This window comes from Elephantulus edwardii, unplaced genomic scaffold (assembly GCF_000299155.1).
Source record: "Elephantulus edwardii isolate Elephantulus edwardi_28Jun2011 unplaced genomic scaffold, EleEdw1.0 scaffold00074, whole genome shotgun sequence".
Taxonomy (NCBI): Eukaryota; Metazoa; Chordata; class Mammalia; order Macroscelidea; family Macroscelididae; genus Elephantulus; species Elephantulus edwardii.
In genome coordinates this window covers 12,891,452-12,915,196 of record NW_006399824.1, presented here as the reverse complement: position 1 = coordinate 12,915,196, position 23,745 = coordinate 12,891,452, and the positions used below count along the sequence as shown (strand labels likewise).

Below are 23,745 nucleotides of genomic sequence, written 5' to 3'. Positions count from 1 at the left end.
ACTGAGCCATTCCAATTTAAAAACGTACCAGAAAGGCACGTTCAACTCTGGCAGTCAAAATTTGAGGGCTTGACTCAGCTAAGTTTAAAGTCATGGCATCTATTATAATTCTTCGTTTTGCAGTCAAGATCTGTTTATGTCAAAGATTTCTTCGCTTGGCAAGGAATAAAGCGTCAAAAACGAAGGGCAGAAGGTCTTTCTTAAGTCTCAGGATGCCTCAAAATCAGTCTCTGAAAGACCATCAGAATATTTAATTTTGAAAAGTCTCCCTATAACCAGCTGCTTCTTGGACAAACCAAGGTTTAGTAAGCACTAGCACACACAGAATCCGTGACCCCATTAAATGATCCTTTCAGTGAGAAACAGAGCAGACAGCAGCGTCATCAGACTCTGGTGGATACAACAGCTGGGTCCGGCTGTGCAGAATAATGTGATGATAACCAGGAAGGCTTCGACTCTCTCACCTCCTAAGAAACAGAAAAATTACAAAAGCGCCACAGCAGACAGTGCAGTCTAGACAAGCCCCAGAAGCCAAGGTTCATTCAACAGCCTCCTTTGCAAGGAGGAGGCTAGAAAGCAACCCTGCGTGCTGATGTGGCCCCAGGAGCGACAGACGCTTAACTACCCTCTTGCCAGATTTCGCGAAAGAGAAAAAAAGCTCCACAAGCTAGCGGCCCGTAGTGCGTAAGCGAGCCCGCTAAGGAGGCCGGGAATTGTAGTTAATTGGTTATTTCTGTTGCACCTAATTCACCTTTTATCATTCAAGCAAACACACACTTTGGAATACTACAAAAGTTACTCTTCTGCTCAACTTTTGCAAAAGACCTTCTCCCATCGTGTTGACAAAAGGGAAGCGCACAAAGTGCTTGAGGAATTCAGGACTACAAGTCCCAGCATGCTCTGCAAGGAGCCCGGGCACCAGGCCACCGTCCTAGGAACGGGCCGCTTGAATGAAGCGTCGGGCGTAAGCGAAAGTCTGGCACCGTCTGCGCGTCCAGTACCTGCACACGGTGCGTGAGTGCGGGGAGTGGGTCGTGCGCGTGCGCGCTTGAAGGGGCCGCGAGGCAACGCGCTCTGGGCCGAGCGGTTGCGGACGCGTGGCTACTGTGCTCGAGCAGCGGCGCCGCTCGACGGACGCGCCGGTAGTTGCGGGGCCTCCCGCCTCGCCCCGGCCTGCGGGCAGCCGTGGCGGCTGCCGGGGACCGCAAAGGACGGAAGAAAGCAGGAGGCAGAGGGACCCGGCCCTGGCCCGCAGAAGGACAGCCGACTATGCCCCGAGACAACATGGCTTCCCTGATTCAACGGATCGCCCGCCAGGCTTGCCTCACCTTCCGGGGTAGCGGGGGCGGCCGCAGCGCTTCCGATCGGGGCGCGGCGCCAGGCCAGGAGGCGCCGCCGGGCTTCCCGGAGAACTTTAGCAAACTGAAGAGCCTGCTGACCCAGGTCCGTGCCGAGGACCTGAACATCGCCCCGCGCAAGGCCACGCGGAAGCCACTGCCGCCCAACCTGCCGCCCGTCACCTACATGCACATCTACGAGACGGACGGCTTCAGCCTCGGCGTGTTCCTGCTCAAGAGCGGCACGTCCATCCCGCTGCACGACCACCCGGGCATGCACGGCATGCTTAAGGTGCTCTACGGCACGGTGCGCATCAGCTGCATGGACAAGCTGGAGGCGGGCGGCGGGCAGCGGCCGCGGGCCCCGCCGCCCGAGCAGCAGTTCGAGCCGCCGCTGCAGCCCCGGGAGCGGGACGCCGTGCGGCCGGGCGTATTGCGCTCCCGGGCCGAGTACACCGAAGCCAGCGGCCCCTGCGTCCTCACGCCGTATCGGGACAACCTGCACCAGATCGACGCAGTGGACGGGCCAGCCGCCTTCCTGGACATCCTGGCCCCACCCTACAACCCCGACGACGGCCGGGACTGCCACTATTACCGGGTGCTGGAGCCCATCAGGCCCAAGGAGGCCGCCTCGGCTTCCGACCTTCCCCGAGAGGTATGGCTCTTGGAGACCCCGCAGGCTGATGACTTCTGGTGCGAGGGGGAGCCCTATCCAGGCCCCAAAGTCTTCCCTTGAAGCCGCTGGCGCACGGCCGCCGTGGCCCGAACACAAGCCCCTGTCTCGATGTGCGCCTGGCCGCCCGCGACCCAGCACAAGGGCTCTCTCCCGACCTCCCCGCTTTGGCGTTGGATCTACTGGAATGGGCAATAGCCGCTTCCTCGGGAGACGTGGGATTCGCGGGCATTTGGACTACAGCCACGGGGCACCGTGATGGGGGTGGGTAGGTGGGAAGGCTAGGTGGTTTCCTGCCTCTGTCACTGCCACCAAGTTTTGATTTGGGGAAAGGGGGTGGGGCACGGCACTATCTGAAGCGCTTCCAACCTAAAGCCATAATGAAAATATCCTTCCTCTGTACTTCACCCAAATACAAATTAAATTACACTAAATAGCCCCCACTTGGGTAAATAGGTTTTATTTTCCATTTAGGCCCTTTCCCCCTTATCTTTATTGTTGGGTTTTTAATTTATTATTGGTTGTACATGAGCCAGTGTCTTGAAGTGCTTCAAGTTTCAAGTCATTGGTGAAAATCTAGGTTTAATGAGCGATGAGCTCCATTTTATAAAGTGAGCCATAACTATGCATGTAGATGACACGATTTCTTCCCTCACTCAGTCGCCACCTGTGGTGTACTCTAGCATCATCTAAGAAATCCCCACCTGAATATCTCTGACAGATGGGTAACTTGGAACTTCTCCGTCCCATCAGCCTCCAGATCGATGACTTTAGCAGATTGGTTTCAGATTCACAGACTGTATTCTCCTCAAATGACTTTCCCCTGTAAGTACTTTTAAGAGGCTATAGGGTAATCCTGTGTTTTCTAACCAGAAGATCCTGAGATCCTGAATCAGTTATGCTTCCAAATAACTGAATGTACACCACCTCTTACCAGCTTTTGAATTTGATATCACTGTTGTTTACTTCCAGTATTTCGTGTAAAGGTAGGGGAAAAAAAAGGGTGAGGAGTCCTTCACATTCTTTGAGGAATTCTAATGTTTAGAGGGCCAGGATTTCAGCTATATTGTCAGCTGGCAATGTCAGCTGAGATCCACCCACAACCTGAGAGTAGTTTTCCATAGGAAGACAGAAAAAGGTACATGGGATCCAAGCAAGAGGCACCAACACTGGGAGGAAACACTTCCCACTTCCTACCCTTGAAATTAGCAATTGTGCTATCTGTGACTACTATAATTTTTCTTTTAATCGGCTGGGCAGCTTTACCATGTTTACAAATGCACTAATACCATTTGCTTCAGACCACGAAGCACTATCGTTTCCCCTTTTTACTATACATAGGATTTCTTTTTCACAAAACTTTTAATAAAAACAAATTGTAGAAATAAACACATTAAATTTGCCCAGCTTTTGTCTAAGTCCTCTTGATTAACCTGCCCAAGTGGCAGCAGAATTAAACTATCCACAGTGAAGAGAGACTGCTATTGGCGGCAAGTATTTGTTGGCCCTGTCCCTTTAGGCAACAGTGCCTGCCTTTGGGTCTCTGCACACTGGGTTAGAGAGGCTCAGGGTGAAGAAATAGTTCCCAGTTTTTACAGTGGTACGAGTAACTTGACTGACACATTTTTTAACAAAAAGATAATGTTTATTTAATATGACGTTCAATGTCATGCAAAATCTGACCCGACACAGGTAGAATATGTGCCTACCGCCAAGCGTTCTTCTAAGGTTGTTAAAATTGATGTAGCTTTATATTCTGGTGTGGACTTTAATATGCTTTGGGGGCAGTTTGAAGCAGTTCTTCCTGCCACTCAGTTTGAAAAGAAAGTCTAGATATGCAGATGGTAATTAGAAAAATATTCCCAAAATAGGCATTTTTTAAATGTCTGTTGTAAGAAAAATTATTAACAAGGGTTGTTGATACTAATATAAATGTTCTACAACCTGGAGTATATTAAACCTGCAAAAAATCATTGTAAGAGTGAAACACTGATGAAGAACTGTTTCAAATTTCATTATACAAAAGTTTCCTTGTTCACATTACATGCAATTTGTATGGGAAAACTAAGGTGCTTTTCAAAATAACTGAAATTGTTTCAGGCTGAAAACAGCAATATTGTTTCAAATTGGTTCACTGATAAATCCTGAATAAACCAGTGGGGAAATTCAAATGAGACTGTTAGTGGGCCACTGATGGAAAGAATATTCTCATTACAGAGACAAAATGTGGTGCAGAGAACCTTGCACCTCTATGCATAAACTTCTAGTCAAGACCTACTTCCTGTGCTGCTATTGTGTTTCCATGTATTCCTGCAATACTGACTGGAGTTTTGGTAACAACAATGGGATAAAACTTACCTTCTTTTAGGAGAGACTAATGAGCACAATGACAGCAATTATTTAACTTTTCTGTTGAGTAACAAATGCAATAATGGCCTCTTGTGGGTGAAAAATTGTCTAAATACTTATCAAGCTTTATAAATTTTGTAGTTCTATTAATGACCAGCTATGTCACTAGAGGGACAGTAGTGTATGCCCACCTGCCTACCTACCATAGAAGAGGTAATTTGTATTAAACCTGAGTTTGCATGGATCGCATTTACACCAGCTGCTGTGTTATTAATGAAAACTGTGGCCTGTTTTTAAGTAATGATGTATTTTTGCCTACAGGAGTGCATTCTCTGAACTTAGAGCACGACTAGTCCTTCACTTCTCCCAGAATGCACACCTTCTCTCCCCCTTTGCATCCTTCCCTCAGTATTGTCATCTCGGAAGGACTCTTATCAGTCTTTCTATTCTAGATCATTCTGAATCTTGGGCTATATAGTTCAACTACCCAGAGAAGAAGCAATATATTTTTAATCCAGGGCTCTGTGCATGGCCGTTCAACTCTAACCTGAGAGTAGGGCCATTCCTGTAAATGCTGACTGATGTGCTTCAAGACTAGGTTTTGTGCAGAAGCCAGCCACTGATCACTCCCAGGGCCATCAGGCATCCACTGTCAAAGAAGGAAACATTTTTAAGTCTCATATGGATACTTAACTTTTCAAACCTAAAAATGTTTCCAGTTCTTGACTTAAAATCATTCACTGGACTTTTGGGAAATAAAGACATGTTTGAAATCGTTTAAACATAGATCATATTTGATTACTGTAAATTGGTAAAGGAAAAGTAGTATTTACCAAGATGTCTGCATTTTGATTGTTACAGGTTCACTGTACTGTATAGGAGTATGTTGTACTGAAAAATGGTAGCCTACAGATTTCTGAAGTCCAAATAATACTAAAAGTAGTTTATTTTTTTGAGAATTAGCTTGGAGGCATTGAATGAAACATTGGAAACTTAACATGTAATCACACTAATTAATCTGCCATGACAGGGAGAAGTTCCCTTCCTTAACAAGAGGAATCAAATATTTCCATCCTAAAAGAATCTTAGGACCTAAGGGTTTTTTCCTTATCCTTTCTATAGAATTGTTTTAGTTGTTGATGTACTGTGAAGAATCTTAGGACGTAAATTTTCTTCTAATGATTCCGTAGAATTTTTAGTTTAATGTGACACACCACTATTTTGTAAAACCTGACACGGGCATAATATGTTCCCATAGTCAGAACTAGGAACATTTTAGGCACTAATTGTTAATCCTATTCCCCCCCCCCCTTTTAAAAACATACAAAAATGTGATTAAAACATCACTGCGGCCATTTTCAGTAAAAATACATACAGTAAAAATCTGCCTTTGATATCAGGCCACTGAAATTTTAAAAATTATTTTATGAACACTTAAAAACTTTATCTAGGTTTTAATATATCTTTTCAACATGCAGCTAACCATTTCTAAAGCATTATGAACCTTCAAGGAATTATTCTTTGGAAGTCTCTTTTTGCTGAAAAACTGCAAATAATAGGTTAAACAGTGATACTTAATAAAGCATACAGAGACTAGGAACACTATATACTATGTTGTGATTTTTTTAATTTTTTTTTTAACAGGGCTTAAATAAACTCAAAGGCAAATGTTTGAAGCACAGCAGAATGTGACTAAAGATAGTAACCTAACACTTTGCAGTCTAACGGTAAAATCCACAAGGTTGGCTGAGGTGGGAAGGTGTTTCTATAGGATGTTACTGTCTCCAAGCCCACTTCAGGGTGAAAGCAATTATGCAATTGATGGCATTCATCAAAACGTGTTTAATCTTAACTCATTGAACATGGCTGTTTTGGTCTACAACTTTATAAACAGTTGTTTAGATTATCTTGATTGGAGGTGCTCTGAAATAAAAACTTGGCATGAGAATTTATGTTATAACAATTTGGTACTATCATTTTTTTAATTTAATGGAACCTTAGGAGAGATGTTCATTAAAAATGTTAATTCATTAAAGTTAACTATGGAAATGTAGCTTTGTTTACACATACTTCTTTCTCTAAATGGAACAAACAAGTTTGATACTTTGCTTACAAACTGGGAAATGTAAGCAAATGGGAAAGCACTGGTCAGTAGAAAAAGCTACAGAAAGAGACATTCTGCATCACTGAAATATGGCCAGAGGGAAAAGAGAAGAAGCAAGTTAATTACCTGGACAGATTGGCTCTCAAATTCTAATGCTGCTAAGGACCAAGAGTGGCTGTCATTGTCTGCTGTCCTGATACAGGCCTTCAGTTACCAGTCGAGTTTAATAGTGGCAAAGGACAAATGAGGTGTCAGGGTGATCTAGCTAATTAGTGGACAGTGCAGTATGTTATCCAGTATGAGAAAGGGGCTGTAAATGGATTTAATAAAGGCAAGATCTTACAGTAAAAAATAATAGCACAAAAATGCTTTGTATGAAATGTGGATGAACAGTATTTTTAGTATTTGTAATTTTTAAATCACACACTGTACAGTTGGAACTGATCCTGCATTGCAGTTCCAAGGCTTTAAATCATACAGCAGAAGATTGCCCATTTTCCCAAGAGCCACTAGTGGACTCAAACAGCCAGAGAGGAGGCTTAGCCTCTGAGTTAGCAACCCCACGCCCTACAGTCCCTGCCACCAGGGTTACCTGTCTAGTGTGATGGGGACCACTTCTCCCTATTTACCAAAGATTTTTTTTTCCGTGTCTAACATGTCAGGCGGTTAACCAAAAGGTCAGTTGCTCTGGGTGGGGGGCAGAGATGGGCAGTCTCCTCCTGTGAAGACCTGTGAGCCAGAATCCGCTCACAGTAGTAGGTAATGGAGTATACATCTATCACATGTAACACACTGGATGTGTGATTATAGACCCACCAAACCTATGGCATTCATGATCTTTCAGATAGAATTGACAATTTAGGGAGTGAAGCCTGGAGAGAAATGAGTCCTGGGGTAATTCTTTTGGCAACCCATTACTGCTGCCGTCAGCAGAGCCGAAGAGCATTTTTGATCAGAAAAGGAGATAGTGCTTTTCAAAAAGTTTTCTGTGGTCATGAGATTAATCCTGGAACCCAAAAGTCATTTCCAGTTTGGCCACGCCACCACACTTTCCACAAAGCCACATCTTTGCGTTCCAGGCCTGGTCAGGTTTCTGAAAGTCACAAATGTGTAGTCTCCGAGTGGGCACTTGTTTGTAAGTATTTATTTTCCGGAGCCCACTCAGGAACGGAGAAAGGCTATAGGCTGTTTTAGAGGACGGAACAATGAGTCAAAACACCGCCTCCCCATTTTTACACCAAAGTCTAAGGGAAATCCCCAAACACTAGCATTTGCTATGAATGAAGATTGCTTTGCGGTTGGAAGGCTGATGGTGACAGGCTCATCCGAAGGTCCTGCCTGGTCTGGCCCAAAGCCTTCACCTGCTGGTGTTTAGAGCTATCTGACCCTACCAGCCATTGGATGGCAAGCGAATTCCCACCCAGCCTCCACTCAACACCCACAAGTCTTTCAGAAACAACTTTTGTGCCAAAGTATTGTTGAAAAGTATTTATTTACACTATAGTCATAAACCATCCATTATCTGAAATTCAATTAGTGGTTCTGCATTAGAATAGATTATTTTGTATTTCCACAACTATTACGAGCTAATAACCAAACAAGTCAGCTCTGGTAACATTATTTACATTCTTAATCTGAAATCTGACTACAAAGATAACACTTTTAAGTCACAAAACAGAGCATATAAAAATATACTTTCTAAAAAAATTCCAAATATTAATAGGCAGAAATATACAGCCGTACTAAACCGAGGGCATGATTTTTTTTCTCCTTCTCCATAGTAAGGCAACCCTTTAACATGCAGACACTGTAACATTGTCTACATCACACAAGGCACCAAGGACACTTCCAACACAATTGCATGCATCCTAATTTCAGAGAATATATGTACATCCCCTTTTAAATAAGTTAACCTCTGTCTCATTTCAAGAAATCATAAATGCTTCCCCCATACACAAAAGTTCAGAACTTGCAGAACAGTGCACATCAAAAATACACAAAATCTGAGTAGATCTACACTGGAAAAATAAGTCTTTGTATTTCTCAACTCAGTAAAGGAGTAGATAATTGCCATGTCCCTCCCATCACATTGCACGTCTGTTCTCTGAGTTGAGAATACATATTGCTTAAAGGGTTGAGAGGACTAGATTAGGTCTGCTTCACTGTTCTAGGGTCACAGAATGTGCCACAAAGGCCACGCTTCACTCACTGTACAGCGTCCCCAGACCAGCCTCCAGCCATAAAGTGCACATGAGCTTCGCTGCTTTCTGCTGGTCCCTTCTTGCGGGAAACAGCATCTCCCAACCTACTGTAGAAAAAGTCCCAGAACAACTCTGACATCCAGAGTTAAAGACCTGTGATGGGTCCAAGCCCAACCTAGTCCACCCACCCTTTATATCAGGGTCAGACCTCAGCCCCTAGGTGACACAACTCTGGCCAGCCCCTTTCTGAACCTCTCCTTCTCCTTGGGTGACAGTCAACTCATTACAAGGGACTAGAGGGGGCTGAGTTTTAGTAAGGACCTGCTTTCAAGTGGAGAGCAGGGCAGTACTGGGCCCCACCAAGGCCTTTTGCCCACTGAAGGGAGGGACAGGGCAAGAAAGGGTGGTAGTGTTTGTTGTGCAGCTCGCGTGGATGAAGGACCTCTGTGGCCTCAAGGAGCTGGAATGTCAACTTGAGTCTTGTCTCAAGGTGTCCTGGTCCGAGAGGAGCAAGGGGCGAGTGGCCCCCCACCAATAGTGCTGCTGTTGCTGCCACACAGGGTGCCTCCAGCCGGTGTGCCCCCCGCACAGGCAGCCGTGGAGGTGGTCTGCACGGAGGACGAAGGTGCACTGCCCTTCCGCTCCTTCTGCCGCAAGTGGATCTTAGTGTGGCGCTTCCTCTCATCACTCCGGGCAAACTTGCGGCCGCAGTAGTCACAGGCGAAGGGCTTTTCCCCGGTGTGAGTGCGGATATGAGTGGTGAGGTGGTCACTACGGCTAAAGTTGCGCATGCAAATCCGACACTGGAAGGGCTTGTGGCCTGTGTGGATCCGGATGTGTCTTGTCAGCTCATCTGAGCGGGAGAAGCGCCTGTCACATCCTTCTGCAGGGCATGGGTAGGGCCTCTCGTGTACTGGGGTCTTGCTGGGCCTGTTTGGGTACTTGCGAGGCCTCAGAATGGGCCGCAGGGGCAGGTGGTGTGGGTTATAGGCAGCGGCGGCGGCGGCAGCAGCAGCAGCTGAACTGGTGCCCGGCAGCCTGGGTCCCTCGCTGCCTCCACTGCCTCCTGGCCCTGGGGCCCCTGCATTGGGACCTCCTAGGGTAAAGTTGCGTATGGTAGAGAGTGGAGTGAGTGGAGGAGGGACTCGCAGAGAGTCCAGAGGGCAGGGAAAGGGCTTGCGGTCTGGGCCAGCTGCACCATGCAGGTCTCTCTGGCACTGAGACGGGAAAAATCCAGGGTAGTCTGGTATCATGGGAAAGAGACCTGGGTCCGTGGCTGGCTTGGGGGATGGGTAGGAAGGTGGTGGTGGGTAGGCCAGAGAGGAGGAGGCAGAGGTGGTGGCTGCAGACAGGAAGGCCGAGGGATCCTGGTAGAGGTCTCCAGCACAGCCTGAGTAAGGGGGCGGCGGTGGCGGAGGAGAGTAGAGGTGGTCCAGGTCAGACTGGGTCTGAGACATGGTGCACACGCCCAGGGGTCCTGTGGCCAGTGGGTTGGGGGAAGCAGAGGTGACGCTTGACGAGGCTGTGGTCGAAGCTGGGGAGGTGACCCCTTGCAGGATGCCCGCGCTCACAATATTGATGATGCCCTCTGGGTAACAGCTGGCACCAGGGTACTGGGGGTCAATGGAAAACTTGCCCATGTAAGTGAAGGTCTGGTTTCTAGGTGCTGAGACAGGAGCGAAGCTGCTAGGGTAGGGGAGATCCAAGGACCTCTTCTCTCCCGTCATGTCAATGTTGATCATGCCATCTGAGGAGGGAAAGGGCAGAACGGAGGTGGAGCAGTGAGCATGCAGGCCAAGAATTTCCCTCTCAAACCCTTCCACAGGGGTCCACCCCAACCCTTCCACAGGGGTCCAACCCAGCCCTTCCACAGGGGTCCACCCCAGCACTGAGATGTGACAAATCCAACAGGTGGGGATACTGAGGATCAGAAACAGGAAGAGACTAGTCCAGACCTGAAACTCAAGAACTACCTCAAAAAGTAGGATGAGTTCCCACACACCCCCTAAGCCATCTGTAGCTCTAGTCCCCAATAAAAACACCCAATAATAGTAACAGCATTATTAAAAATTCCCCATCTGCCTGAAACTTCAATCCCTCTCTTTTACTGGAAGGGCCAGGGGGTCCTGGCTGGGTGTCCAGGACAGACACCATCCAACACATAATCATTCCCAGTCAATGCCGAGAAGGTGCCAGACTGAGAGGGGAGCCCCGGAAGCTGATTCTCGGTTGTTCCCTGGCTTCAGTGGCTTCCCTCCCTTCCTCTCCCTTGGGTAGAGTCAGGGGCTACGGAGGCCAAAGTCTATAGGATTCCCTTTACTTCCAATCTTCTTAACCGCCTGTGCGTCCCCGCCCCAGCCAGAGGCCAGTGGAGAGGTTTCGAGGAAGGAACACAGGGGGCTGCGGGAGACGACTTTCCCCAGCATCGCCAAGGAAACCTGCAGCGCCTGTGCCCCCGCGGGCCTCCCTCAACATCCTGGGGGCCGCTTCCCGCGGTGGAGCGCCCTCCTCCACCTTCCAGGGTCGGAGCCCCCGCTTCCCTAACCCCCTCAAGTTTGCGAGTGGCGTGCGCAGGTGAGATGAGCTCCGAGAATTTCCCCCAGTCCGCTTTGCCAGAAGCGTAACAGCGGATGCTTGGCACTGGCGCTTCTCCATCGCTCGTCTCTCCAGACGCGCGGCTTTCTCCCCTAGTCCCGAACTTTCCCATCACTTTTGCCCCGACCCCTTAGAGGATGCCAGAGTGACACTAGCCAAAGGACTCTGCTTAAGTCCCAAGCCCAGCACTGGGCCTTTCCCACCCCTTCCCTGCGCACCGGACCGCTTGCTGACAACCGAGCGCATCTGCCCCTCGCACAGAGCTCCAGGAGTCTGGTCCCTGTTCCCGTGGGCTGTTTCTGCACGCCCTGTCAGCCTCTAAAGCCAGTTCTGTCAACTCTGCCCACCTAGCCCCCAACACTCTCCTCTGCATCCCGAACACCCACCGTACCCCACCCACTCGGTTCAGGGCTCGCAAAGACACGCACATGCGGCTTACCTCCAGCTACTCCGTTCATCTGGTCAAAGGGGCCCCCCAGTTCGGCATTGGGGAAGATGGTCACCGACGTGGCAGGGAGGTCCTCCACCGGGTAGATGTTGTCAGACAGCTGGTGCACAAAACCACTGAGAGTTACTGGGATTTTGTCTACGGTCTTGGCGGTCATCATTTGCTCCTCGCACAACCTGGAGACCCAACTCCCTCGCTACCTGGAGTGTCAGAGAAGCCGTTTTGGAGACGAGTTGGACTGAGCCTGGATAGGTATCTCCGTTTGCCCTCCACAATTAAAAGAAGCCGCCCAGAAAAAAAAAAATAAAATTAAATCCAACAGAAATAAAACTAGCAAACAAGTTGTTCTTTCAAAGGAAAAAAAAAAGGTTAAAAGATGGCTATTTGCCACAAACTTCTGTGTTCGGCTGTTGGGAAGCCAGGAGTTGCTGGTGTAGTGTATTGTAACAGTCACTGTATCCCCTCGCCGAGCTATTAATCAATTGCTGCTCTCTCAGTACGACGGAAAGTGTTGCTCTAAGTATTTATGGGCAGGTCTTGAATGCCCGTGACGTCGCTGCCCATATATGGACTGAGGAACAGGGCTGGGCTAGGCGGCTTTTGCCGTCACATGGCCGATTTGCATACGGGCTCGGCCGTGCAGGCTCCGGAGACTCTTGGCCTGCGCTGCACCCGAGCGCACGGGGCTCCAGGGCGCACGGCCCTAGCCACGCCCGGGGTCTGAGGCTTAGGGTCTGGCGAGGAGGGGGCGCGCCCCGGGTCCCACCCCAGCAGCTGCGAGAAAGCAAGGCGGCAGGAGCCGCGGCGCGGCCTCCTGGGGCGAGGAGGAATTCCGGTTCCCGGGACTTTCCAAAAAAGGCGAAGATCCGGTGCCGGCGGCTCCGCCTCTCCAACCCTTGTTTGGGAGCCATTCCGGAAAATTAAACTTCGGAAAGAAACCGAGCGGAGCCGAGACACTACAGTCAAACCCCTACTCACTTTCTTGGCAGCTCAAAACCGCAAGCAAAAGGAGACAGAAAAAAAAAAAAAGGCAGCATGCATTCACGGAAGCTGACTGCTTTTTTCTGAATTACTTGGTGGAAAGAAGTGACTGGTGATAAGAGTGAATGCGGTATTGCTTTTTTGGAAAGTCTGTTCTATTTATACAGGGACAAAAACGGAACAGGTTTGGGGTTGTTTGTTTATTTAGGTATTTTGGGCACCTTGGGGCTGAAGGTTAGGCCCTAGGAGGCGCAGAATGACTGCGGGGAGCTTCGAGAGAAATCCTCAGCCAGCGAACACCCCCTCCCAACCCCGTCCTCTGCCCGCGCGCTCCCCGCCTCCCTTCAGCTGCTGCTCGGAGCGGGCGCGCTTCCAGGCGTGTCTGGGCGGTCGACTGCGTGGGGGTGTCCAGATGGAGGCTTGGACATTTACCCTACCCCGACCACATACACACACACACGCGCGCGCGCGCGCGCTCCACTTCCGCACCACACACTCTCGCCCCCGCTGCCCCTTCACACACCCACTCGCACACCTTACGCTACACACCTCCCTGTTGACACTGCGCATCGGTGCGCCTGCCTCACAGCCGCCTCTCGGAGAGAGTCCCCAGGCGCCAGACGGAACATTTAGCACCCTGGCTCGTCAGATGCCCAGGGAAGGCACCAGTCCTTACCTTCACTCTCAATCCCGTCAGCCACGTCACCCCTTTCCCCAAAAGCCCACACTCCGGGGGTGCTCCCTGCCTGCACAGGAGCCCTATTCTAGAACACGCACACACTCTTGGAGGGAAATTTTCTCCTATGCCAGGAGCCACTTCGGGATCTGCACACAACCTCGAGAGCCAGTTTATACCCACCAGCACCCCGTCCGCGATTCCTTTTGGCGAGTAAAGAAACTAACCAGAGTGAAAACCTTTCTGTTTAGTCCACAAAGCAATTTTTAAAATAAGTTTTCCGAGAGATCCAAACAGCAGCGGATGCTAGTTCCCACCAGCAAGGCTCCCACATTTCCTGAACCCCAGCTCGCATGGCATGGGGGGCACTCCGGAGCCTGGCAAGGGGGTCCCCAGGAGGCCTCTCAGCCCCAGGCAGTATCTGGTAGAGTGTAAGGCCCCTGCCTGGCGGCCAACTGCTGGACCATTTCTCGTTCCAAGCCCGGGAAGGAGCGCGGGGGCCGCCCCGAGGCCCAGCCCTCTGCCGCCCCGAGACGCCCGTCTCGCTGGGGCCCAGGCGGCGGGCGGGCGCGGCGGCGCCACGCAGTGGAGGGAGCGCGGCGCTGCAGGCTCCTCTCCGCCGCTCACCTGCTACCGCGCACCCGCTGCCGCCGGGCCTGGAAGCCAGTGGTCAGGGCCTCGGGGCGGTCCGGCACGGCCTCCTCGTCCATCATCAAAACCCTGCCGCCATGAACCCTGCTTTCCTCGGCTGACCATTTCCCTAACTTAAGTATGTATCGCAAATTTGGGAAAGTTTCTCACTTGCGCTGCGGGCTCTTTCCTATTTGGGGGTGAAAATTAAAAGGCACGAAAACTCAGTAAAGTTAGCACCTTCATAGGGACCTCAACTTCCAACAAAACCGTGCAAAATCTGTCCCTCCCCCCCCAAAAAAGGGACGATAAGAAAGACTCCGTCTTACCACGTGCGCCAGCCCGCTCCGCCTGCGCTCCAGTCGGTCTTGCGGCCCCCGCGCTGACCATGGGCAAGACGACGCCTCGGAGGGCAGCCCGACTCGCATCTCCGGCCCTACATCCGAAAGAAAGAGAGGGATGCGGAATTATGCAAATGGAAGTCGCCACGGCGGGGCTCGGGTTACTGCCCCGCTGCCCCCCGAGGTGAGACACCCACCGGAGAATGCGCGCGCGGTGGCTGCTGGTGCTCCGTTCCTGTCTCCGCACGTGGGTGGGCGGACGGGCTCAAGGCCGCCTCTACTGCAGACCTGGCCGGCGGCCGCCCCGAGGGGTAGCTCCGAGATCCCCGCGCGAACAGGGCACCGAGGGCAGGATGAGCCCGCAGACCGCACGGTCTTGGGTTGCCACCGGCCCCAGAGGAGGGTGAGTGGCCTGCCGCTAGGGAAGGAGGGTACACCGAGGAGAGGGCGGGCTTACCCTGCCGGTCTTGAAACCAAGTAAATGGGAGTGACTGACCTTCAGGAAGTCGAGCTTTTTCCCACGACTCACGCCTCTCCGGAGAACCGCACAGCACCAAGCCCGTGCGGTGTAGTGGGGGTTGGGGTTGGGACGAGGGCACCTAGCTGTTGCCTGGAGCTGCGCGGACCCCCACGAAGGTGCCCAGAGCCAATCCTGGGATCATTACCTGAACCTCCGCTGGAAATGGGTCAGTAGACACTTTCTGTAACTTTTCAAATTTTTTTTCTAAAAAGGATTATCTCTTTATGTAAAAAATAAATTTTTAAAAACATTGCCTTGAAGTCGATTCTGACTCACAGGACCCTATAGGACAGAGTAAGACGCCCCCGTAGAGTTTCTTTATGGAAGCAACTGCGACATCTTTCTCCTCCTACCTTTTGATTAGCAGCCAGCTAGCTTCTTAATCACTGTGCCACCAGCCGCCTCTTTTTAGGTCCATACCCTTATGTCTGAATAGCCCCGATTGGAACAAAGTCTAGACGCTCTCATGTCAGGCCAGCCATGCTTTGGCTGAGAAGACAAATTCTAAAAGCCAAGGTGACTTGCATAATGTCACGCAGCTGATAAGTGGTGGTGTCCAACCTTGCAACATGATGATCTTCAAAACTGATGGTCACATTATGTGCGCAGGAAAACCCAGATCCATAAGCTCAACAGTTTCTGGAGCTCTTGGAGCCGGTTAGGGAAGAAATAGGTCGCGTTAGCCGGTTTAATATCTTTTCTTTAGCGTTTCCGGGTAGAAGACAGTTTAGGTCCTTGTGTTACGAAGGGCAAGGGTGGTCCTGGAAGCATCACTTCCAGGCTAAAGGGATTATTTTGAGTTCTTAAAACTAATAGACTCGAGTAAACAAGCTAGCAGCATCTGTGAGAAGCATCAAAGAGAAAAAAGAGGCAGAGACAAATACAAACTTCCAAAGTGTTTATAGAAGGAGATTGAGTTGGGGGAGGAGGAAGGAGAAACTGAAGAAGATGGCAGTCAGGGCAACAATGTGCCATGGTCCCTGCCTTCAAGGCACTTGATTCTCCTCTTTAGATTGATTGGTTGTTTTTTTTAAAAAATGCTTTTTTGATCAAGGGTGTCACAAATAAATGCCCTTTTCTTTAAAGTGGAGATATCAAAATGCCCAAGTGATTGAGACATGCCAGAATTGTTCCAGAATAATTAAAAGAGTAGTGAAGGGATACTCGGTTTCATTTTTGTCTTACTGACTCCCAGAAAGGTGCAGAAGATCTCTGCCAAGGCCATGGGGTGAGGAAGGGAGGCAGCTTGGAAACCCGGCCTGGCTGCAGAGTCCCCTCCCTGGTTCGCTTCTTTCCTCCTCCCCAGATTTGCAGCTCTTAGCCACAGTGTAGTGACAGGGCCACAACTAGCCTTGAAACAAGTCACTAATAGTCTGTTAACATGTGCATTTTGATTTATCTAAAACCATTCTGAGCATCATTATAGGTTACTTGTGCCATAATGCTATTTTCATGCACTTCCACGCTCAGATTTCTACTGGAGTGGAAAACAAAGGAGTGTTGGCATGAACTCTGCTTGTACACAGGGTACAGGTCCCACATGCACATGGCACAGGGCAGGGGCATCCTGCTGAAAATTAGGCCAACCCTGTCACCTAAGCAAGACTTTCTTAATAGATTCTTGCCCAGACAAGTGAAAATTTGTTCTCCACATTCAGCATCTCGCTATTTATGCCGTAACCTCAGGGATGACAAGTCAAACCCAGGTTGTGACAATCAAAGATGTTGTGAAGTTTCAGAAAAAAAAAAAAAAAACACAACAAACCAACATTGCCTTATACAAATCCAGAGTGCAACTGCAGAGAACATGTTTTACTCTGGGCAGGCGGCAATGAGACCATTAGGATATTATTTTGCAGAAGCAACAGCCCTAACCCAACCAAGATCCCTATACAGTGAACTAACTTTTTAATCGTGCTAAAAATGTATTGAGCATTGAGTATGACAGGCCCTGAAGATACCAAAGCTAGATCAAACCACACCAAGCCCATTGTCAAGGATTCTGACTCACAGCAACCTTATGTTGTGCACAGCAGAACTGCTCTATAGGATTTTCTTGCCTGTAATCATTTATAAAGCAGGTTCCCAGGGCTTTCTTCCATGGTGCTTCAGGGTGGGCTGGAACCTTCAACTTTTCTGTTAGCAATCAAGTGCTTTACTGTTTGTGTCACCCAGGGACCACTAAGGGGGAGAGGGCTAGTTAATGGTATCTAAAAAGAGGTAGTCTGGTTCCCACTTACTGTAATTCCAAACAATGGTGTTGTTTGAACCAATGAAGGAAAAGAATAAAATACCCAGTGGCATCTAGAAGGATGACGAAAGTGTTTCCAAGCAGTTCTGAAGGATATAAAAGGATTAGAGAAAGATCAGAGGAAAGAACTGATTCCAGCAAGATGGAGCAAGGGTGGAAAGCCCAGAGATAAGAGGAATAAAGTCCACTATGGATAGAAATCTCCAGCGTGCATTCCATGCCTAACTCGCCATGGCACAAACAGTGCAGGCTCCTTGGAAACCCTCCTTGCCAGAAAAGATTTTAACCTCTGTGGTTCTCCCACTTCTCTTGCATTCCACCCCTCCAGCTAATGACAATGACAGTATAATTTTTACATTTGCTATTTCTTAGTTGTTAAGCTTCAGCAAACAATTGTGAATCTACCCAACAAGGTTTCAACAGTAGGGAGAGCATACACAGACTGAAATACTCATTGACAACCACATTATATCTCAATGACATACTCAATAGAACATCATCCCCTTGTTGTCTTCTTGGTGAGGAGATTCTGGACAGTGAAAACTTTGTCCAATTTAAAATGAATTAAGAACGAAAGGGCCGTCTTTCTCGTAGAGAAGGATCATGTCAATTGCCCATTGCTGGCAAAAAAAATAGACGGTAACCCAGTGGATCATTTGTCATGATTGGTCAAGACAAGTTTTGGGCCACATTGAGGTCCAGGTTAATAAGCCTGTCAGTCTGGTGGTATAGATTGCACATAAGCACACACAAATTCTCCATTCCAAATCACACCCATAGATTTTTCTGACTTTTCATTTTATATGTCTAATTCATTGTCACTGATTGTGTGGAAAATGTGCATTATAACTATGGAGTGCCTGGATTTTTAAATGCATGTATAAGCTTGCTTATATTACCAGACTGTTTTTGTTGTGTACCATAGAGTTGGAACCAACCCATAGCTGACCCTCTGGTAGGTTTTTGGAGGCAGTTAATAGCACAGGAGGACATTGCCCATTCTCCAGCTGTGCAGCTGGTGGCCTCGAACCGCATGTCTTTGGAATTGCAGCACACTTTCTTGCCACTGGGCAACCAGAGCTCCCTGTGCAAAGAAATACTGTTTTTCCCCAAATGTCAAATTTCCTATAGAAGTATTGCTTATATATTGATAAAATATTTAGTACAGCTAGCTGTGTCATTCAAATCCACTAGCTATTCCATGGGAGAAGCATGGGAAATTTCCTCCCATGAGATTAACTGCCTCTGAAAAACCACTAGAGAGAGTCAGTTATGGGTCGGTTCCAACTCTATGATACACAACAACAACAGCTGTCTGCTGGTCAGAGCAATTGTTTCACAGCACTTAAACAAAGCTAAAAAGAAAAAGAAGTAAACATCTTTAAACTGATAATCTTTTCAGGAATTGTCACTTTTTCAGATGGTTAAAATTTTTGGCTCTAGTGACACATGGCCTGGGTTTGAATTCTACCACCTGACTATGTGGTACCACCATCTCTATGCCTCAGTCTTCTCTTTAAAATGGAATCAATAACTATACTTGTCTTGCTGGGTTACCATGAACATTAAGTATAGTGATCAATGCATGATTGATGCAGTATGCATTCAATAATTGTTGTTGCTATGTGCCATCGTGTTGGGCTCAACTGGCCTTGCAGTGCATTTTCAGAGGCTGTAAGTCACATGGGAGCAGAGTGATCATCTTTGTCCTGAGGAGAAGCTGGTGGATTCGAATGGCCTGCCTTTGTGTTGGCAGTACAACTCCTTACTCCTTCAATAATTGTTAGCCATTGTACGTTTTACAAGTTTTGAATGTCGTTTGTATGCCAGGACTCGGGAAGTAAGGGCTCCATGTATTAGGTCAGTTGCTTCATTCCTCATCCCCACCTTGAAAAGTAAGGCTGTTTCATCTCATTGTACATGAGAGAATTAATGCTCAGGAAAGCTAATCCACTTGCCTAAGTTCCCACAATAAGCTGCAGACTCAGAATATGAACTCTGCTCTCCCAATGCCCACAACTTTTCAAGTGATGCAGAGCCATCCGTGGCAGGTGGGTGAAAGCTATACTTCAAATACTGTTCTATGAAATGTCTGCAATGTGTTCTCCTGGATTCTAAGAATAATGCTGATACTGAGTTGCTGCCGGCTTAGATTCTAGGGAGAAATGGTAACTCAGAAAGCAAAGGCTATTTGAATGTCATTTTGGTAAGCTCTCCCTTTGTGATAAAACTGTCTGAACTTGAAAGCCAAGCCCCACATTAACAATAGCCTAATTAAGCTCCACACTCATAATAACCTAATTAAGATTAGAGCAAAGTACATAACAGTGCTATTGTTCTTCCAAGGAGGGTTGGCAAGATGACATATAAACTTAGATTTTAAGAAGAACAGTTTACAGGTGGTGGTGGTGAGGGACCGCTTTCCCTTAGTAGAACCATGCAGTGAACTTGACTTATGCTTTCACAAAATGTCTATCCTATTACTTTTCAAATAACTTACAAATTTCCTGAAGGCAAGGACCTCAGAAGTGTGGCACCTGTTTGTTCTCCAGCCAAGCTGACTTCTAAATAAGAATCCAATGTACAGCTTCTCAACAATGAAAGCAAATGAGGTTTGATTGAGATGTCTGATCAGGGAAGCCCTATTTCTTCCTTGCCATTACATGCTACATTTAATGATCTCTCTGGGAAATGCTGAATATTAGAGCAAAAGCCAAGTCCTCAGAAAACATCCTCAGAAGGTGTAGTCCATTAAGTCTCGAACTACCAGTCAAAAGGTTATTAGTTCAAACCCACCTGAGGTCTGAGGTCATCAGTAGACCTAGTAGTTAACTGATAGGGTAGTATTAGGAGTTCCCTGAACAGAGAGTGTGGGAAAGTCTTAAATAAACCTCATTCACTTTTACTGTTGGGAAGATGTATGTTGGATTCCTGTCGGAGTCCATCATCAGTTCAAACCCATTCCTGGGGAGAAGGATTGAAGCAGTTGGCACCCACTAAGCTTTACAGCCTTGGAAACCCAGTGAAGGATTGCCATGAATTGGCACCCACTAAACAGGAGTGGGTTTGGGTTTTCAACTCCCTTTTTCCCGAAACTCAAATCGTTACACTTTCGGCTACCCGTTTCTGCCCTTATCAGAGTGAATACAACAACAATGACATGTGACAGCAACAATGAAGACCAGTGTGGCGATCCCCACCCAGAAACCCCGAGCACCTCTCCTCCCTCCTTCCCCACTCATCCCATCCAAATCCCCCTGTTCATCATTTCACTGCAAAGCAAGAAATCTCAGAAAGAAAAAGAACTTAATCAATACTGTTACTATTCCTAGGTGCCACCCAATCGAGTACAACTCATAGGGACCCTACAAACAGCTGACCTGAATGAACCCTGCCCAATCCTGTGTCATCCTCATCAACTATGACACATGAGAGCCCATTGCTAAAGTCACCATGTCAATTGTCTCATTAAAGGTCTCCTCCTTCACTGACCCTCCAACTTTCCAAGCAAGATATCTCTTTCCAAGAAATAGCCTCACCAGCTACATGTCCAAAGTACAAAAACGTGATTAATATTGTTGTTGTTGTGTACCGTTGGGTCGGAATTGACCCATAGCTGGTCCTCCAGTTTTCAGAGGCAGCACATTTCATGGGGGGAGATTGAACGATCTTGGCGTGCAGAGCAGCTGGAGGATTTGAACTGCAAACTTTGTGTTGACAGTGTAATTCCTTGCCACTAAGTCATCAGAGCTCTCTTGTTACTACTGTTGTTGTTGTTGTGTACTGTAGAGATAAACCCAACCCATAGCTGACCCTCCCACAGGTTTTCAGAGGCAGTTAGTTGCACAGAAGGAGATTGTCCATCCTTCTGCAGAGCATCAGGTGGCCTCGAGCCACGTACCTTAGGGATTGCAGCACAGGTTCTTGTCACTAGGCCACCTGAGATCGTTAATATTAGTAGATACTAATTAGGATGAGCAATGTCCTCCATATGATTTACTGCCTCTGAAAATCCACTGGAGGATCAGCTTTGATTCAGACTCCACTCAATGGCATACAACAGCAATAACAATGTTAGTGATCAGCACTAATTAGTATTAGTGCTCCACACCAAGGAAAGATCAGTTGACAGCCTGATGACGCTGTTCTGGAATGGTGGTTGATGCTGGGATGAGCCAGCTGTGACTACAACTCTCACATCACTCAAGCCTTTGGAGGCAGCCTTGGGAGATAGGCTATTCTTTTATCCATACCTAATGACTCTTCTTAAATTGTATGCCATAAAGATGGAGAGACATCATGTTCCCTCAGCCTGCCTAGAATTTGAACAGCAGTATACACCAGAAGTCCATTGCCACTGAAACAATCCCAAGCTACCCACTAACTACCCCATGGGACGCTGTCCCATTGGGTTTCCAAGGCTGCTGTTATCTTTATGGAAGCTGGCTCCCACATCTTTCTCCTGCAGAGGGGCTGCTGTCTTCAAACTGCTGTCCTTTCAGAGCTTACCCACCAGGACTTCTTGAAGAGCAGCAAAAGTGACCAAAATATTTAAAGAAGAAAGCTTTCATCCTCATTATTTTGAGTAGCAAAGCTGGCAGGAGAAAGAGAGGGAGGGTTGGATAGAGAGAGAATGCCAGAATTTAAAAATTAAGGGCAAGACTGGGCAGTAGGAAATCTGCTAGATTAGGAATCTGAAAATATAGTTGTCCTTCCATAATAATAAAATGCTGAGTGATAATAATCTCTCTTCCATTGCCATCAAGTTGGAATCAATTCAGTTGACCCTCTAGGGAGTTTTCAGAGGCTATAAATCCCATGGGAAGAGAATGCCCATCATTCACTGGCAAAGTCTCTAGTGGGTAGTGGATTCAAACCACCAGAGGTTACGCCTTTAGGTTAACACTGCAATTCCCTACCGACTACGCCCCCAGAGTTCCCACTGATAATGTTGTTGTTGTGTACCCAGAGTCAGAACCGACCCATGGCTGACACTCCAGCGAGCCTTCAGGGGCAGTAAATCACACAGGAGGAGACTGCCCAGCTTTCTCCAGCAGAGCAGCTGGTGGCCTTGAACCACATATCTTCGGGATTGCAGTGCAACTTCTTGCCACAACAACAAATCCCAGTTGATAATAGTGGTTAATATTTATTGCGCATTTAAATGTCCCAAATGCTCTAGCTTATTTCTTCTAATCTGCCAACCACCCTCTGAAGCCCATGTTGTTGTTCTTTTCACCTTACTGACGTGGAAACTGAGTCACCATCGCTTAAGTTGTAGAAGTAATTAAATAGACATGCCAAGGAGTGAACCAAGCTGTCTGACTCCATTGTTTGTGTCACCAGCACCCTCCCTTGGCCTCTGTGAGTCACTTTTCGGAGACTCAGTCTCTTCATCTTTAAAATGGGGTTGGGTTCGCCTGCCTTAACTGCCTTTCACCAGAGAGCCGTGAGGAATCAGATGACTAGGATTAAGGGGATGTTAGGAAAAGCAAGAAATATACCTCAAGTCTAATTTTGCTTCCCAAGGCAAATGCTGGGACTGCTGGGCTTTCATGGGTGGAGGTGAAGGTAAGGGAGGAGGTGAAGTTCAGGATCTCAGAAAGGGATGAGTCATCAACTGAATTTCTAACCTATTTGTCTACGGACTAATCTTCAAGGTCTCTCCAGGGGTCTGTTTTCTTCACCTAACACTGGAGATCCAGGTCCGTGTTGCCTGATCTGTGTGCAGATGGCGGTGGGAGGAGGTTTTCCACAGAGGCTCGGAGCCTTTGGAACCAATCCTGGGCAGGTCTGCATCTCCTGATGCTAATAACAGGCCTGGACACACGGTCACACTCCTTTTTTGAATTCTAATAATTAACTAGAATCTGTGTTTCTGTTCAAGGGCTGTTGTACTTAAGAGATTGTTGTGGTTACAATACACTCACCACTGGGTAACAGAACAATTCCAATCAATGGCCTTGTACACACACAATCAGAGCCGCCACAGAGACCTGGCAACTCCCCACCTTTTAGAATTAGGAAGCATGCAGGCTCTGCAGGAAACAACAGTCTGCGGAAACTTTAAAACAAGAAAAAGTGGGACTCTTCAGCTCCTTCTTGTCCCTGCTTGGATTCTGTGAATGATGAGCCGCCAAGAGCATGATCAGAATGACCATTTTTTCTGTGCCTTCTTCATCTGTTATTAAAAAAACTTTCTCTCTTGCTTTTCTCCAATTTCAGAATTTTCACCATCAAATTCTACCGTACAGCAGTGGTAACTTGAATGGAATGTTATTCCCTTCACACACACCACACACACACACACACACACACACACACACACACACACACACACACACACCCCGCCCCCAGAAGGACCATGCTCCCTGGGAGTCCAGTATTTATGCATCTTAGAGAAAGCAGGATTGCTGCAGCTGAACACGATCAGGCTTGACTCTGTCCACTAAAGCCCCCGACACAGAGAACACTGAGGAACTTTGTCTGAACTCTCTGGGGCCTGAAAGTCACTGCTTTAATTTACAGCTCAGTCTACAATGGGCCAGGGCTGAGGCTATAACTGGAGCTGTTATTGTAAGCAGGTAGGTGAACCTTATAGCTATCAAATGCACTGACAAGCTCATAGTGGTCTGTCAA

At 47.8% G+C, this 23,745-nt stretch overlaps 2 protein-coding genes across 3 annotated transcripts; one reads left to right on the top strand and one right to left on the bottom strand.

Annotated features, from left to right (window-relative positions):
• Nucleotides 1-1,269: 1,269 nt before the first annotated feature.
• On the top strand, nt 1,270-2,073 carry ADO (2-aminoethanethiol (cysteamine) dioxygenase). The gene has a single exon (XM_006889026.1). It carries the CDS (start codon nt 1,270-1,272, stop codon nt 2,071-2,073), a length of 804 nt encoding a protein of 267 aa, XP_006889088.1.
• A 6,879-nt stretch (nt 2,074-8,952) lies between these two features.
• EGR2 (early growth response 2) lies at nt 8,953-14,430 on the bottom strand. 2 transcript variants are annotated; one of them, XM_006889024.1, is made up of 3 exons: nt 14,324-14,430; nt 11,699-11,907; nt 9,150-10,411 (listed from the first exon to the last, which is right to left on the bottom strand). In XM_006889024.1, the coding sequence occupies exons 2-3, from the start codon at nt 11,865-11,867 to the stop codon at nt 9,150-9,152; spliced, it is 1,431 nt and encodes a 476-aa protein (XP_006889086.1). In that variant the 5' UTR covers nt 11,868-11,907; nt 14,324-14,430. The 2 variants fall into 2 exon arrangements, with proteins under 2 accessions (XP_006889087.1, XP_006889086.1); XM_006889025.1 differs by lacking the exon at nt 14,324-14,430 and having other exon boundaries at nt 8,953-10,411; nt 11,699-11,997.
• Nucleotides 14,431-23,745: the final 9,315 nt, after the last annotated feature.

Coding starts and splice junctions, on each gene's coding strand:
- ADO (XM_006889026.1), top strand. CDS start 1,270: ATGCCCCGAGACAACATGGCTTCCCTGATTCAACGGATCGCCCGCCAG.
- EGR2 (XM_006889024.1), bottom strand. CDS start 11,867: ATGATGACCGCCAAGACCGTAGACAAAATCCCAGTAACTCTCAGTGGT. Junction 10,412..11,698: donor GATGAACGGAGTAGCTGGAG/GTAAGCCGCATG, acceptor TTCCCTCCTCAG/ATGGCATGATCAACATTGAC.